The sequence below is a fragment of the Antrostomus carolinensis genome, unplaced genomic scaffold (assembly GCF_000700745.2).
Source record: "Antrostomus carolinensis isolate BGI_N321 unplaced genomic scaffold, ASM70074v2 scaffold30133, whole genome shotgun sequence".
NCBI classification, from domain to species: domain Eukaryota; kingdom Metazoa; phylum Chordata; class Aves; order Caprimulgiformes; family Caprimulgidae; genus Antrostomus; species Antrostomus carolinensis.
This window is the reverse complement of record NW_010307829.1, coordinates 47,021-64,273: the sequence shown is the minus strand read 5'-3', so window position 1 is coordinate 64,273 and position 17,253 is coordinate 47,021. Positions and strand designations below refer to the sequence as shown.

The 17,253-nt window shown below is 38.8% G+C and overlaps 1 protein-coding gene across 1 annotated transcript in view; it reads right to left on the bottom strand.

Annotated features, from left to right (window-relative positions):
- MPPED2 (metallophosphoesterase domain containing 2) overlaps positions 1-17,253 on the bottom strand; it is a 97,584-nt gene that overhangs the window by 36,807 nt on the left and 43,524 nt on the right. Inside the window, exon 3 of the mRNA XM_010165589.1 lies at positions 9,799-10,024. Coding sequence (XP_010163891.1) covers positions 9,799-10,024 — 226 coding nt within the window. The remainder of the gene's footprint in view (positions 1-9,798; positions 10,025-17,253) is intronic.

Genomic DNA, 17,253 nt, shown 5'->3' with positions numbered 1-17,253 from the left:
GTGGAGTGTCTCCAGAAATACCATACGGGAAATGATGGAATTTTTTCTTGCCTCTGAGGAAAACTACTTCTCTGCTTTTGAAAGTATTCAATTTGATTTGCTGTAATAAAACGTAGTGAAGATAACGGCAACACAAAATGCTGTGTCTGTGCCTGCTCCAGAGCTCCAGAAGCAGCCCAGGTACCACTCACAGCCACTGGCTCATTAAACATGTGGAATCTGCTGTCCAAAATCCTGAATGAACTAAAAAAGTCCTTCTGAATCCAGAAAGGCTGGATTTCATCCTTTATGTTTCAGAATACCTCCTTATCTACAGAAAGACTAAACGATATACTGAACTCTATCAGAGTGATTTATACTTTACTTATTTCCATGTTTTTTAAGCTTTCCCAAAAGCTCAACCTCTCCCAGTACTATAGCACAAGAACACAAGCAATGTCATTCTTGAACCTTATAAACCTACTTCATTAAAAAGGATCTTCACGTTAGGGAAGGGAAGACATTCTTTCTTAAAATGGTATTTTCAGGTTTCTCAACAAATATAAAACCTGTGTTCTATTCGCAAACAGAAGAGGGAGACAAACTTACTAAGAACTGGAAAAAACAAATTCAGGTACCCATGACCCTGGGGATTACAGTGTATTGGGGCATCCCGTGTTAAAAATGGGAACAATTTATGACTCTAGCTTTTGAATTAGTGCTCAGTTTGCCTCTCTCCTCCATATTCCTGCGATGCAGGACATGGAAGTGTCCCAAGCATCCCAGATGGAACACCACGAGAGGTGTTAAAAGAGAACACCTTTCTTGCAGTTTCTTTTTATTACATTCCCAGTTTTGGAAACAAGATGCATGAAAATCTGTGCCAGGGATAGGAGATTGCAAGATTCATCCTTCCTTCTTACATAAAGCTTTCTTATATAAAGTTTGAGGCAATACACAATCTGTACATATATTCTCAGGGTACAAACTCATAATCCTTACTCAAGAGGGCAATACAGTTTAGCAGTTGCAAACATCAGCTTTTGTTGGTAAGATACGCTGATTCACATGTATATGGAAATAAACTGGCTTTCTGGGGAACCAGGCCATACAACTTCCTTGTCAGTCCTAGCCATCCAGCAAATGCTGCTGAAGCAGCATGAAGGTGAGAGCTCTCCAGAAGCAGAGGACAGACAAGTTGGCAGATCTGCAGATACCATACTCAAGTACAACATTGCTTGCAAAAGAAATACAATGACACACTTGCAGGATGATTTCAAATCATCATGAGCTCATTTTCTAGGAAGCATTATTTCCTTTGTCAAAGTAGCCATAGGCACAGGGTTTCCAAGCACGAAATGCATGTCATGGAAGGCATGTAAGGAAGGCAAACACCTCAGCACATATATTAAAGGACACTAGGTTGCTTACAGAGAAGGCTTTATACAAAACCCTGAAGAAGAGGAATGTAGACTGGAGTTACTAGGTGGCAACTCCCATTACTTTTTCCCAGGTGCACTGTACATGCAGATCATAAAACAATGTCCTTATTTGTGTGAAGTTATAGCATGTACTGTAACTTATCCTCGTGACCATTTTCATTCCATGCTACCCAGAGGACAGGCAGATGACAAATGCAGGACAAACTTTGTTTAGGATGTAATTTTTATATTAATGCCATTGACTGTACATTAAAGGAAGACTATGTTATAGTCAGACTGGCCAAATGATAGGTCTTCATGCACACACATATTGATAAGCAGGTACAGCTCAGCTGTTGGGGCTATGTCATATGAACAGGGCTGTGCTGGAGCAGGCACTTTTGGATAACCCAAATTAACTAACTGAGGAGGTAGCAGTGAATCACAGTTTGTGAGGCCTTCTACTTACTCAAGGGTGTATGTAACCCAGCCACATCTCTGAAGGCACAATGATAAGCTGCTGACATCCTCCTGCTTGTAAACCACTGTGTAAGCCTTCTCTCTCTGTGCACGTACGCAGCTCTCAGCCATTTTAAGATTTTGATATTTAACTAGTAGAGTCAGAAATGTCAGCGACTCTCATACTTAGGATGCACACAAACCATAATATAGACTAGCACCTAAACATTTTAGAGGTGGTTATAAGTACCAGCCGTCTCATTGATTTTCAACTGAATCCATGAGTGTTGACCACTTCTGAAATAAGTTGCCAGATCTATTCTACTGAACGGGTTCTCATGAAAATCTGATGAATGTAGCTGTCACTCTTGACCTTTATGTCTATGCTGAGATTCATGATCAGTGTTCTCTTATTTGAAGTGCTTGTGCAATTTTTGCTTTATTTCATAGCCTCTGTGAATTACTTTAAGCATTTTATACACATGTCAGGGTGAAGTTAGCATTCTGATCAATAAGTATTAGATAAATATGACCCAAATCATCTTGAAGACAGTTATGAGAAATCTTACCCTTCACTGGGAGCTAACAAAATCTATAGTCACTTGCTACTTGACTTAGTTCTGTATTAAAAGCTAGTAGTTTTTCAAACATAATTTCTCTTCTATTTCTATTGTATTTTATCACCTTCACAACATGTGAGCTTTATCATCAGCTCCACCTGAAGCAATGAAAATTCTTCCAAATTTTGTCCTATTTGTCCTGAATAGATGAACTCCAAAGCAGCCCACCTGTAGACCACACCTGTTTCACATTCCTGACAGTACACAGGACTCACCCTTCCAGTGATAAAGTCCTCACGCAGTCCCCCTACCCCTATAGCAAAGTCTTGGTCTCCCACTTAGTTCCTCACTGGAGCCCTGGTTTCTCTGGCTCACCAGCTCCTTCAGAGGGCCCTGAACCTCCTCCTGCTCTGTGCTCCAGCAGCCCAGCCATGGGTGGCACTTGCCCACTCCAACAGCCTCCTTGCCTGTCATGCAAAGCGTCCGGGTGCTCCCTACTTCTTCCTGCTCTGGGTATACCACACAGGGGCCAATGAAGAAAGAAAGTAATGGGGCTTGGAGAGCACCATCCAATGCAAAATCTGTTCTGATGTCAGCTCGTCAAAGCTCAAGTCCCTCTCTTATTTCTCTGCTCTCCTACTGTGAACACAGTTGTCCTCGACTGAAATAATTTTTCAATTAACCTTAACAGCATGGTGTTTTCAGTTTTGCCTTTCTTCCCTTCTGCACTAGACCACCACAAAGGTATGACACACATACAGGTAGAAGAAAATGGAAAAGTAAGAGTCCTGAAATGCAGAAGCTGCAACAGAAGAATTTATTCAAGCAAAGATCAACACACAATGGAGTCCAAACCTGTAAGGAACAGCATACCTCCCCTTTGGGTTAACTCTTCCCTTCTCTCCTCTTTCCCCAGCTCCTATACTCTAAGAGTTTTCAGCCCCCCTGCCAAGCTGAAGTCTGTAGTAGCCAAGTTGAAAATTTCAGGAGTTTTGTAATATTCTCATTAATCCCAACTCTTCCCAATTCCTCACTGGGTGCAAATGCTTTCAGCCTCCTCAGTGTGCACAAATTCCACATTGAGCACTGTTTTGTTATTCCAGTGTTCAGCAAAAGGAAAGTAAACTCCTTGTTCCTACACAGCTGACAAGTGGAAAAAAACAAAAACAACCCCAAAAAAACCCAAACCCAAAACAAAACTACAAACACATGCACAGCTTGTGGGTTTTCTTTGCAGAACTTCTGTACCAAAATGACCTTGTTGTCCAGCAAACTGCTCTTCAACCTATGAACAGCAGACCACCATAAATAATTAGCCTCTCAACAGCACAGCTCATTCTTGTTGTAATGCATACTCTGAAGTTCTAATGACACTAGTAATGCATACTCTGAAGTTCTTATTCCTGCTCAAGTCAAGCCTGAAGGAAAGGTTAAGACTTCATGATTTGCCCCAGTGCTGGGACACAGAACTTTCCATAGAATTCACTAGGACAGGTTAGCATCAGAGTATTAAAAATTACTTATGAGATAATATATTTAAAATTACAAAAATTCCTCTATTTATTTAAAAAGAAAAAAGAAAAAAAGAAAGAGAAAGAAAAAAAGTAAAAAGGAGGTTTTTGGTTTTTTTTACTTAGAAGTGATCTGATATCAACGAGACTTAAGAAAAATCAGCGACATTCCCAGCAAGACAAATAAAAAAGTAAACAAACCACTACAATTCTCGACCAGGGGGAATATATTCTTCGATGCTAAAATGAGAGACTGGAAGGACAAATGCCAAGAAAAATGGAACAGAAGCCTGCACCTTTAAACACAACCACGCTACAGTTGTGGTGTGTTTGTTTAAGGCACAGACAGAAGACTTCAGTCTCTGCCAATACCTTCCTCAGTTGCTGACTTCTACTGCATAAACGCTGGAATTCCTGAAAAACTGGTACAACGCCAACAGTCTTGCCCAGTCTCCCCCTGCTTTCCTTACTGCTAAACAGCAATGAAGAACTTTACTGCTGAGTAGTTAAATTTCTATTCCTCTCTTTTTTAGGCACAAGCTAATTGCCAGCTCAGACTATGAAAATAAAAGAAATGAGATCCATTCCAAGCCATCAGTATATCTGAATCCTATCATGTGGGTTGTCAATTGGTTTTCCAGTCCTCACGCTCAATATCTGCTCTTAATTTGCTTGCTATTTCAAGAACTTGAAGACTGTCAGCAAAATCTGTGATGCATTACAAAACTTATAATTGAAAAGAAAAAAAAAAACCCAACATTTGATGCTTTTCTGACAAGATAAACACAAAGTCTGAAAACACTGATCAGAACAAGGGAGAGGTACTAACTTAGAGCTACCTGTATTAAAATATGATTGCAAATGAAGCTGGGAAAGAAACAGTTATAGGAATTATCTCAAACTGATGCAAAACCATCAGATGAAATCTCCAAAACTTACACTGGGCTAAAAAGAAAAGAAAAAAATTGCACAAAACATTATTTTTAAAGGAGATGACTGAACCTGTCTATACTTTCCTAAGGCTGCATTATCTATGCCAATTAAAATTTTGCTTCTGAAAAAGAGTTAAGGCACTTCCTCTAGAGTTACTAAAAAAAGCAAATGAAAGCCTTGGCTTCGCAGAGGTGAGCAATAGTGAGCCATTTGTTCTTGACCTCTGGATCACCCTACAGATCAAATTCTTGGACATAGGAAAAACCCACTAGTATTCATTAAAAACAACTGGGAGGCCAGCTTTGTGCTTCTGTTCTTGAGACCTGAACAAGCTACAACTTGACAAATGTGCAGGATATTGCTGAACAATGCTGCTGTTCCTGTCAAAAGGGAAGAGCTTTATTCCCAGCTTCATTCAGGATGAATTGATTTTCATCACAATGATGTAAATCTCAGATTTCAGTCATTATTTAAATAATCAATTTTAATCTTTTACATTTGTGCTTTTCAGTTATTTCCATAAAGTTGATTCCATTAACCATTAAAATACTTTAATGTATATTAAAGTAGTTTTTATATTAAACATTTTCTTCCCTCAAAAATATTATCTACAATTATCTAAGCAAATATATATGCTGAAAGTCTTGGGTCTTCAGTTTTACTTTTCATTGTGCTAGATATGGGTGGAATTTGCCCATATATTTAAATAGCTAAAAATAATGTAAATGATTGCTTTATTAGATTACTTTATACTTAAGGCATGTGACATTTTTTGTGGAATTTTTATTGAGAATAGAATTTAAAATGCATAAATAAGCCTACTGCATCGTTATTCATTAAATTAACTACCATAAATTTCTACACACACACAAAATAAAGTTTATCAGAATACTTTTTCATTTCAGCAATTTTTTTCAAACAAACCAAAAAAGCTACCTGTAGGGCTGAGTAGTAGAAAAAAATAAAATAAAGGAAAATATTCTCCCTGAATAGTTGTTTCTGTCAAACTGTGGTTTAAACAAATCTGGCTCCAGTTAACTGCAGTTCTCTGGTGGTTTGAATGCTTTTAAAGCTTCATTAGAAAACAGACATTGCTAGAATATTTGTATTCAGACATCTGTAGCACACTATAGTAAATTCAGTCCTTAGCATGGATGAACAATTTCAAATATAACTTTTTAAAAAATCACACGTATTTTAAAATAACAACATTTGAATTTAAATAACACTTATATGTTTTCATCTATACATATTCAGCACCCAGGAAAAACAGACTCTCTCCTTACCCTTTACAGTTATATCAGTAAGAGTTATGCTTAGATATACTTCACAAAGGGAGATTTTAAAATTCCTGTGTCTTTTACTGTTTTTATTTTTTGTCCTGTTCAATAAGAAGCCTCAATCTCAAATTTCCAAAGGAGAAAATGTTGCCATTGGAATCTTTTGAGTTTTGTCTGCATAAACTATTGATTATTTTTCAACCAAACAAGCCAGGTTCATAGGGCAAAGTCAGAAGGGAGAGAAAGGAGGGAAATGTTTTTGTGCATTGTTATCTATAGACCAAATGGAAAATCTTCAGCCATTTTGCTCCTTCAAGGTATATCAAAGAATCTCCTATTTAAGGTGTGAAAATGTCAGTTACATTCTTCACCTCTGAAAATGAGCAAAGCTCTGAACGTGACTCATGTTCCCCGCCCTTCCTCTTTTCTCTTTTAGGGGCTGATACTCTTGTTTTCAACTCCCCTCCAGCTAATGCCATTTAATTCTCTCAGAACCATCAGGCTAAACTCAAATTTTCTGCTCCTGAGAGGCTGTTGATATGCACCACCGCACATTCCAATTGCAAATACACATGAATGCTCCCGTGTATTGTAAGTTATTTTCTACATACAAATTCTACTAAATTGTAAGTTAGGAGGCACTACTTGAATTCTCTTAGGTCTTTAGAAAGCTTTCAGATGTACCATGAGTAATAACACGTAATGAATATGGACTGATATTTCTTTTCTATAGTTACACTGAGTCGGCAATTTACATTTTCTAAATAGATAGATGACTTATAGCCAGTTTTCCCAGTATTCTGGCAATTACTTCTTAGAAACCCTTGACAGGCTGAAACCTCCAGAATCACAGCTGTTATTCTTGGTTTGATCCCCCTTTTTAAATTAAAACCAGTAGCTTTATCAGCAAATGAGAATTTTTTTCCCTCTGGAAATACTTTTTAAAATGCACATAAATTGAACATGCCAACTTATCTCATTTTAGGGTTGGAGCATCTTCTGGGTTAATGACCAGTGTTCCACTTCTGTAACAGAACTAATTGGGGTAAGGAGGCCATAAATACATACAAAATCCCCACAAATTCTCTTTGTTTGGGGTAATATGAAGATTTATAGTAGTAGAGTGAGATATGATTGGAGGGGAAAGAGAAAAAAATTTAAGAAGTGCTAACAGACTTGTCTGATTATTCTGTCTCAGTTTCCAGGCACAGATTAGATTTGGAACAGATTTTTCTAGTATCTGATGTGACTTTTCCTTCCTCTCAAAGACCAACTAAAATGCAGGAAACTAGTTGAGTTTTCACATTTTCCAGGAACAGAGAGAGAGGGGGGGAAGGAGAGAGAGGGAGAAGAGAGAGAGGGCAGGGGGGATGGTATCATGCATCTATGCTCCAAACAGACTAGCTGATGTAAAAAGTTGTATTCAAAATAATATCCGCAACTCCACATTAACAGATGCTCAAAACATGCTTTAACAACAGCTTTTCATAGCTGAACACAAATGAAACAACCTTCAAGAGAGAACAGAAGTCTGCATTTGGTTGGAGCTCAGCATGCCTTTCTAGCAGTCTAGCTTTCCCATTGATCACTAGCTGGAAAAATCCAGTTATCAATGGATTGATTGTAGAGAGGAATATTTAAGATTTGTCTTCCATGACTAGGTCAGAATATATGTAGAGAGGAATATTTAAGATTTGTCTTCCATGACTAGGTCAGAATACACGTGTCATTCACTTGTTAAAGTTAAAACAGCTCAGTTGCTTGATGTTGCATCCCTTAATATTTCAGTACCTTCTAGATCCATATTTATACCTGCAAAATGAAAGGACTTCTAAATGCAGTTGGAGGCAAAAAGATAACTGATTGCCCTTATGGATTTGGGAAGCATAAGAGGGGAAAAACAGATCACTACATTTTGCCATAAAGGTAAATGTAAAGGCATATCACACCATTCTCCATTTCCGGATACCAGGTTCTCTCTTCCCCATACTTGGATTCTATGTTCTCCAGATCTCTCCAGCAGCTCTGTATTAAGCAGAATTAATGTAAATCTACCCCAGGTAAATTTGAAAAGATGCCTACACTTTTTATCTGAGACATACATATGAAAGAATCTGGACACAACCTTAATCTTAGCAACTCACCTCCCAGCTCACACAGCTGCTCACTTTGCAGCAAGTCTCAAATCAGCCTCACACTACACAAGGCCTTACATGCTCTGTCTGCTTCTGTAATATGCCGCTATTACTACAAAAATACTTCAAAATGTCTTTAAGAGATGATTCCTAGCCTGAATTAAGGTCATCTTTCCCAGTTAGCTGATAAGGAAGGATTTAAGAGTATTTAAAAAATAAAAAATAGTAGCTTAAGTCAAGAATGTGAGATACACAGCTAGACCACAGTCTTCTAGTCAGCACTAGATAACACAATATGACCAAAAAAAGGCATTGTCAGAAGCATTAACGTATGTGGTGCTGTATGAACCACCAAGGCGTGTGGGCCAAGCAAACAGTCAAGAGAAATGAGATGAAGGAGAAAAATTCTAATATCTGTATAAGTTTGTTCTATTCTTTGGTTAACCCCTGACACTCCTCCCTCCTCTCCTACTTTCCCCTTTAAAGCAAGCCTGACATCAAAAATATAAGTTAAAACCTCATAACAAACTCTTCTTAGAGGTGTGCATAAATTAGCATCTAAGTACTTCAGCTGACAACTGAGAATGCCAAGTAGCATAATGATTATCACCACCACTGAAGTTCAGGTTTCTGGTAGAGCCTGAAAGGACTGTGGCTGTTGTTAGCATGAGAATTTAAAACAAGTGCCACCCAAGACTCCACACAGAGATAACAGGCATCACAACTAAACAACATGAATAGAAAACAGGGAAGGGTCTCCAAAGTGCAAAACTGGACAGCAATTTTTCCTGCATATGCTTGGCACAAGGGTGAAGTGAGATCAAAACTGGCTTGAAATTTCGTTACCACAACTTTAAAAGCAAAAGAAAACAATACCTAGAACTGATCAGAAATAATGCCTAAAGCACCTGCTTTGCCTTGTACCTTGTGCTGTGTGGGTGTTAATTGCTGCCATACTAATCTATTAGCACAGCAGACGTAAATACCTAAACAGCACACAACAGAATGGAGCTTCCCTAATACATACCAAGATGCCACAGCAGTTAATCCACAAGCACAGAGTGGATATTGAGTCCACAATTTTTTAAGTGCATTCAGCAGGTAGAACAGAAATAATTATAATTCCTTGTGTCTTATTTCACACATATGGCTAAATATAGCCTATTTATCCACCAGACGTAAATACCTAAACAGCACACAACAGAATGGAGCTTCCCTAATACATACCAAGATGCCACAGCAGTTAATCCACAAGCACAGAGTGGATATTGAGTCCACAATTTTTTAAGTGCATTCAGCAGGTAGAACAGAAATAATTATAATTCCTTGTGTCTTATTTCACACATATGGCTAAATATAGCCTATTTATCCACCAAAAAAAAAAGTGGCAATTGCTTCAGGGTGGTTTACAGCTAAGTTTGATATTGTTCTGCAGAGCAATGCAACAAAGCAGCTTCATGGAATGATTCCCACTGTGGTTCAAGCAATAAACAGCAAAGAAATTTTAAATTGAGACTTACCACGGGGCACCGTATATTCGGAATCCTTTAACTGTTACCTCTGAATCTTGTAAGTAAATACTATTTGTCAGGAGTGACTGAACATTGTCAAAGTCCTCTGGTTTCAATTTGGACACAGAGGGAAAGCGGTAGTAATCTTGTTTAACAAGGTCTGCCATGAATTCCTTATCAAATGTCAGTTCATGATTCCCAGCAATCACTATTTTATATTCATATGGTAGGTTTCCTGAAATAACAAAAAAGAGGACTTAATTAGCACATTTTCCTCCCACACCAGCATTGCCAGCACAATAAGCAGACAGCTAGCAGTGACAGAATTAAATACCCAAGAGCTGTGCGAATCTCCATGTTGAGCTGAAGTTATTAACGATGCTTCTCTTCCATTGAATGAAACTGTGTTAAAATGTAAAATAACATCACACAAAGCAATGTCACAATAAAAAGCATTATTTGGCACCAAAACAGCTCCAAAGGTGGCATAAACCACCACTGCTCCCTTGCTTTCAACTGATGACGCACTGATGTAGATTAGCCTAAGATGTGACTCTGAGTCCTACCACTTAATTCACGCGACTAGGTCAGAAAGAGCAGTCCCAAGTCACAGTCCACAGGAGTGATCCGTGGTGAGATACCTCGGGTGTCTGAGGGGGTGGGTAAACCAGAGACTGCAGTACACCTCACAGGTATATTGTGAGGGTACCAGACATGGGGCACTGAATCGGGCTTCTGGTGCTGTTTATTTTTAAATTATGCCGTTATTTGGTTTAATCTGGGTTCAAGGGGTATTTATTCCAGACCTAACATGTTCTTCAAAGCTCCAATTAACTCGCAATGGACTTTCACTTTATTATTATAATTCAGTTTATGATAGCATCTCATTTCAGTAAGATGTACACATGCAGAAGAAACCACGAAACTCAAGAAGGTAAGACATCAGGTAGGAAAAAGGAATTGTGGTTAATTCATTTACCATGAGGTTCACAGATAAAAAGTACAGGCTTGATCACCTCGAGTCAGGGCAACTATTTTAGTTGTTTGGAATGAGGCATGGATCAGGCCCACGGAGCCAGATTTTTGGAGTTCAGAGACAGATTTTCAAGCACTTGATACCAACAATCAGTGCCAGATCTTCTAAATAAACATACTGGGTGCTGGGCTTCCTTAAAAATATGGTCCCACACTCTGGTGTCTTCACAGAAGTTCGGTTCTTTTACAAAATCTGTCCCACTGTGACTTGCCAAAAATCACATGTAAGTTTGCATCAAAGCTAAAACCAGACTCACATCTCCCTTCTACTGCCTTCACCATCAGCCTGACCTCCTAATCTTATACCAAACCTCTCATTTTGGTGTATATTCCTAATAATCATGTACAAAAGCTTGGGTTTTGTTTTTTGTTGTGTTTGTTTAGTTGGTCTTGGGGTTTTTTTGGTGTGTGGTCCCATCCCCCCTCCCCAGTAAAGACAGCAAAACGTATGTGGAAATCTATGGGTCCATCTTCCAGTTCTGGTACTCTCAACATCTGCCCCAAAGAACATAGAATCCTATGCTACATATTTCTCAGGAACACAGTTCTCCTAAATAGATGTAGCTTTGATAGTTTAAAACTTGTTTTTCAACTTTCAAAACTGTCTGGGTTTGTGGGGTTTTTTTTAAAAAAAGTATGTTTCAAAGTAAAGCTGTAAGTATTTACAAGAAGATTAACTTTCCCCTAAATAAGACTTAAGGGGAACCAGTCAAAACCCTCTGGTTTTCAATATTTACAACATGGAAACAGGAATGACACAAGGTATGTATATAAACATCATATTTGCAAACTCAGTTAATTCTGGGTAGAAAACAAAAAGCTATAAATCCCCTGAAAAAAAAACAAGCAGACATCTTCATAGACGCCTCACATCTGAACAAAATGCAGATCATACATATTCATAACTTTCTGTGGTGCTGCATTAGATTAAAAGCTGGGGAAATGCAATAAATGCTCCTTTACAGTTTATGCCTCACTCCTTTCCCTCTTCCCTCCCCTTCCCCATCTCTGCTACATGCTGCTCTGCAATTCATTTTTATTTAAAAACTCGATATGGCAGGTACCTACAATTCCTGCTCTCTGTGACTCCTGGGCACAAGGTAAAATTGCTATTTTCTCCTCTCTCAGGAAACATAAAAGATACCACTGGCATGAAATTTGATACACTTGTCATAACTATCAATCCCCCAAAACAAGCTAGATGTGATTAAATTCTCAGAGAAGTAGGATGGAGAAGTTAAATTCAGGTTTCTGCCAAGTTACCAACATTTGCCAGTTTTAGCAGAGAAAATTTCTCATCTTACTGGATAAACGTCCAAGTTTTACACTTTCTCCCATTTATTTCGATAGACTTGAAAATCGGCACATTTTGCTGGTATTATGTTCAATTAAGTCTGGAACATTTTGCTTGAAGTCAATGCTTTTTTATTGCTACACTTTGAAAAAGAGGGCTTACTCTGAAGATACCCAGGACATGAAAAGACAAACCAATGGTGGCATCAGCAATTATTAAAACATATAAATATAACATTATACATGCTATATAAGCATTTGAAATCAGTAGGGAAAAATCAAGCAGTATTTACTGCAGTTGGTGTCAAGATTGGTTTTACTAAGAGTATAGAGAGGCTCCACTTGGTCAGTTCTTGAGAGCCAGGTAGGCACCAGGGAGCCCAGGGAGAGAACAACCTCGCTCAGGACATGGCCACACCAATGGAACCAAAGAACCAACACCAGGACTGAGCAGCAAGACAAAACAGGCCCCAGAGGAGAAACTGCACAGGGACCAAAGTTCATCAACATCTACCCATAAACTCTAGCTACCCATAGCCTGCAAGCCGGAGTAACCAGTGTAGGCTGAGGATGGCATGGCTGCAGACTCTGCATTTGTACATACATTAACATTTACCATAGGATGGGCACCAGGGTCTGACCTGGCTCCCCACCTAGTTCCTCAACTTTATAACCAGTCACATTTCGCTTTCCTGTTCCAGAGATGGCTCGGGAGCGGATGATGAGCAACGCCACTCATCAAAATGCAAACACATCAAAAGCCAGGCCCAAGCAAAGGGGAACAGCAAGAGGAAGTCTCATTCATTTCTCTCCTCTTCCCTGAGGAAAGACTATATAGCACTAATCACAGTAATAAATTACCTACAATCATATTAGCTATTTATTCATCACATTCAGGTTTTCCCCTCCTGGAAGGCCCTGTGGCAGCGCACAACATTCATTCTCTCCGATCCATTTCACAAAATATTTTGGCGTGTTTTCTTTCAGCAGTCCTGCCCTTTGTCTATAATCTGCTGACCTTCTGAGTTTAATACGGAAGCATAAACAGTCACACACACAAATCTCCCACTCTGTGGTATTTTAGTTTCATCTTGACCAGATTAATCTTTGCACATCTACATCCGTGCTGTCTGTACAGAGAGAGACACTGTAGCACAATACCAGGTTGAAAGGCATTTCCTCATTTTCCTTCACTAAATTTCTTAGCTACCTTTGGTCTTTATTAGTCTAATTTCCTAACTATTACATTCTCCACCATGCATCATTAATATTATTCATTCTAATTTATACTGTGAATTTTAAAAGCAGAACTGCTTTCCAAACTAGTAAAAGAGTTTGATCTGTTTGCTGGGATAAGCACTTCAGAAACCCCAAATATCAACCACCAGGGTAATAACGGAGTTTAAATTAAAAATACTTAGATGTTGAACAGGTGAGATCAAAAGGCTAAAATTACAGCTACTGAAAATTATGAGGGCACCAAGTCTGTGAAGCAGAGTCACTTATACCAGAGTATTTGAAATCCTATCTATTTATGTGTATATACACACACAGGGTGTGTGTGCGTGCACGTGTGTATCTTCAATATATATTATTTTGGCTAAGATGTTTTTCAACATCTGTCCTCAACAGTAGAAGCAAGGGCACAATGTAATAACTGATCAAGAAAAAACTGCAATTAGACAAGTTGTTCTCTTCTGGAAGAGAAAAAGTCAGTATCAAATAAAAGCTCACGTAAAAGCAAAGATAGTTAACTGTGAATAAATTGTAAAAATTGAATTGTTTACAGTAAATACATTAATCTGAGAGTCTCAGAATATTTCTGTGACTTCTCGTTTAATAAGTCAACCCTCAAGCTACAGTCCCATGTACCTTGGTCCCCCAAGCATTCATCCTCACTCCTGTGCCACCACGCCTCTTTGCCAACACATCGATTTGGTGGCCACAGAGTACAGTGGCTCAGAAAACTGATGCAGCTGAAAACTGATGTAGCACAAATGGAATGAGGCTCTGTGAAGCCTGGTAAGGCAGGACTTCTTTTGCTGGCTGCAACCACTTACATCCAAGTGTTCACTGAGCAACAGACTGACTTTCAGCATGCCTATTACATGGGACAAGGGGGGAAGCAGAGGGGGTGCAGTTGCTGGTTTGTTTTTCTTGGTGGTTTTGGGGGGGTGGGGTGGTGGCGTTTGCTTTGTTTTGGGTTTTTTTTAATCTACATATGTAGGTATTCCAGTGGGTTTTTTTAAGTTCACCTTAAGCACTTGATCCTAGGAGTCCTTAATCTGTTGAACAACCATTCCCATTTTAATGGCATGCTTCATATGAGTACAATTTAGTCACACAACCCAAGTTCTGTAGAGCTGCCAGACATGAAAAGGAGTCTGACTGGCAATGAATGTTAACTGCTGAGTCCCTATAAAAATAGAAAATCACATTATTTTTTGACTACTGTTACCTAAAAAACCCACAGGGAAGTAGGGGAATAAGAAATAATGTGATACTAGCTGTCTACATGGCATTAGAAACCTGTATTTACACACAAATGCTATGCAAGTGCTTTTGATGTGAAGCTCTGAATATGCATATGCATGCATTAACTATTCAAACCACACAACACTCCCATGAAACGTGAAGCATTTTCATGCCCATTTCATAGCCTCATAGACCCTTTAGCCATATGTTGAGAAATGGGCTGAGAAACCTTGAAGTACAAATCTTAGTCCCTTCAAAAAGAGGGAAATCTGTACAAGTGAGATGCCTGTGCAAGTGAATCATCTCAAATTTATGGTATATCATATATGCTTCAAAAATGCAAAACTGGTCATGGAGCATTCACCCGTAACCAACCACATACAATTCCAGAGATAAACACAGAAGGAGAAGATTTTGTGTTGTTCCTATGGACTTCCAGTCCACACAGCAGCACAGGTTGCTATCACCTGTCTGGCTGCAGCTGCCCACCAAGGGGCAGGAGGAGAAGACAACCAGCAGAACCTGCTCCAGGTTAGTAGCTCTGTAACTCTTCATGGAGGTTTCTCATGGAAAGCCCACTGCATTTCAGGGTCACAGTTACTCTCTCTTCCCAGTATTTATGGCACAATCACAACACACACAGGCCCCTTTGAGCTTTTTAAAAGGAAGAATATCTCAGAGGGTCTGATTTCAACTTCAGTAGCAACAAATGAGTTAGACTGTGTAAGTACAGTTATATAGACTTGAGCTTTCAAATGATAAACTGGACTTCTCTCACCAACAATCTCTGCAGGTACTGAGATCTAAAACTGGGTAGGGAAAACAAACATCTCTTTTAGGATGAGACTGACCAACTGAAACAGCCTTCACAAAAAGTCCTCAGTGGAAGAGCTAAAACTGATGTCAACCAAACTCAACTACTGGCTGAAAATGTAACCCATGAATTTCTCTACATTTTACCTCTCTGTGTCTGTAGAAATCTACAGAATGTAAACAATTAAAAACAAAAAATCAGGCAAATAAAAGACAGAACGTGCACAAAACCAGAACATGATTATAAAGTAGTATAAAGAACTGAAGTACAAGATCTCTCAAAATCTTGTTGATGAAAAGTATTCCATCAGCTTTTTAAAATGTCATTGGTTTAGATGCCTCTTTTTCCCCCTCTAAAAGAAAATTTTAGATAAGGAAAAAAAAAAGGCAAAACACACAGGGGCAACACAGCAAAAGGAGATGAATGAAAGTTTAACTGTTTTGCCTTTATGCAAAGAAAACATCAGACCACAGCACAGGGAGAAGCAAAGGCTGAGACCCTTGAATTCCTGTGATAAATCTAAAGCTTGTACATTAAAGCTCCCCTTTGTTGAAAACGCTGTTAGACACAACAAAACAGAAATGTTAGGTAAGTGCAAGCTCTGCCTCTGACCTTTCACTCTGTAACCGTCAGGCTTCATTAATTTTCACAAGGCCTGACAGCTCTAGCGTTAATACTCACACTTGCGGATCGAGCCACACAGCAGGTTCAGACTGCTACCTTCTCCTCTGAAACTCATGCATTAGGATTTCTTCCATGCTGGCAATGGAAAACCAAGTCTAAGAAACATTAAACACAAAAAACTACGTTACAATAATGTCAAGGCTGAGTCATAAACCCATGAAAGCAAGGAAGTACTGAGTGAATCTTGCCTCTGCACCTACATCTAACTCAGCTATGCAGTGCCAGGGTATTGCAGCAAATACGGTCCCCTCCGAGCGACCGCACGTACAGGTGCTACTTCACCTATATGGGCACTTAGAAGTTTGATACTTCAGAATCTGCAGTACCTTATACCAAGTGCTTCCTTCTCTCTCCCATAGGTAACTGTAGGGAATGTCACACAACGCAGGGCCGTAACATCACCAGATGCAGTATGAACCCCACAACAGGGCCATATATACCGCAGAACCTAGTTAACTATGGTCTGCTTTAAGGATGCTCTGCATTGGTAACAATTCCTTGCTTTTATGTATTTATGTCTCAACCATAACATTATTCTAATGTAACTGTTTGTGGTTAATATCCTTCTCCTCTCTTTAAAAGAAAAAAACGTAGCACAACATAAGCAACAATCTTTTGTTTCACTTCAGCGTTCCACAGCTTCCTGAGCATTATTCTGACATTATATGTGTCGGATTTTGATCTCAAAATTGTTTTGAATGTCACTGGGCTACTGTTATTGAAACATTTTTTCTCTAAACATGGGAAGCTGCACTGAAGTTTTATCAATTACTACGTGACATTTATTTGTTTTGAAACAGACAGAATGTGAAGTTTTTGTTTAGTCTAACCTCAAAAACAAAAAAGCCTCCAGATTTTGCAGCTCACAGCCCTGCCAACTCTTTAGGTGTAAAAAGTCTCCCAAATTGACTTTAAAATTTTGAAATCTGAAACAGAAGGAGCACAGATTTCTCTGCTTGCTAGTCCTTGGAAAGGCTCACTTCTCAGGCTTGTAGTTATGTAACCTACAAATGGGGCCTTCAAGAAAAAAAAAAATCATCTAACTTAAAATCAAGAAAGTTGACAGCTATGAAGTTTCCCTTTAAATATAGCAAATTCTGAAAACAACACTCTCCTTGGAAATTGCAATAACCTTATTTCTCCCTTTCATTTTTAAAAATGCT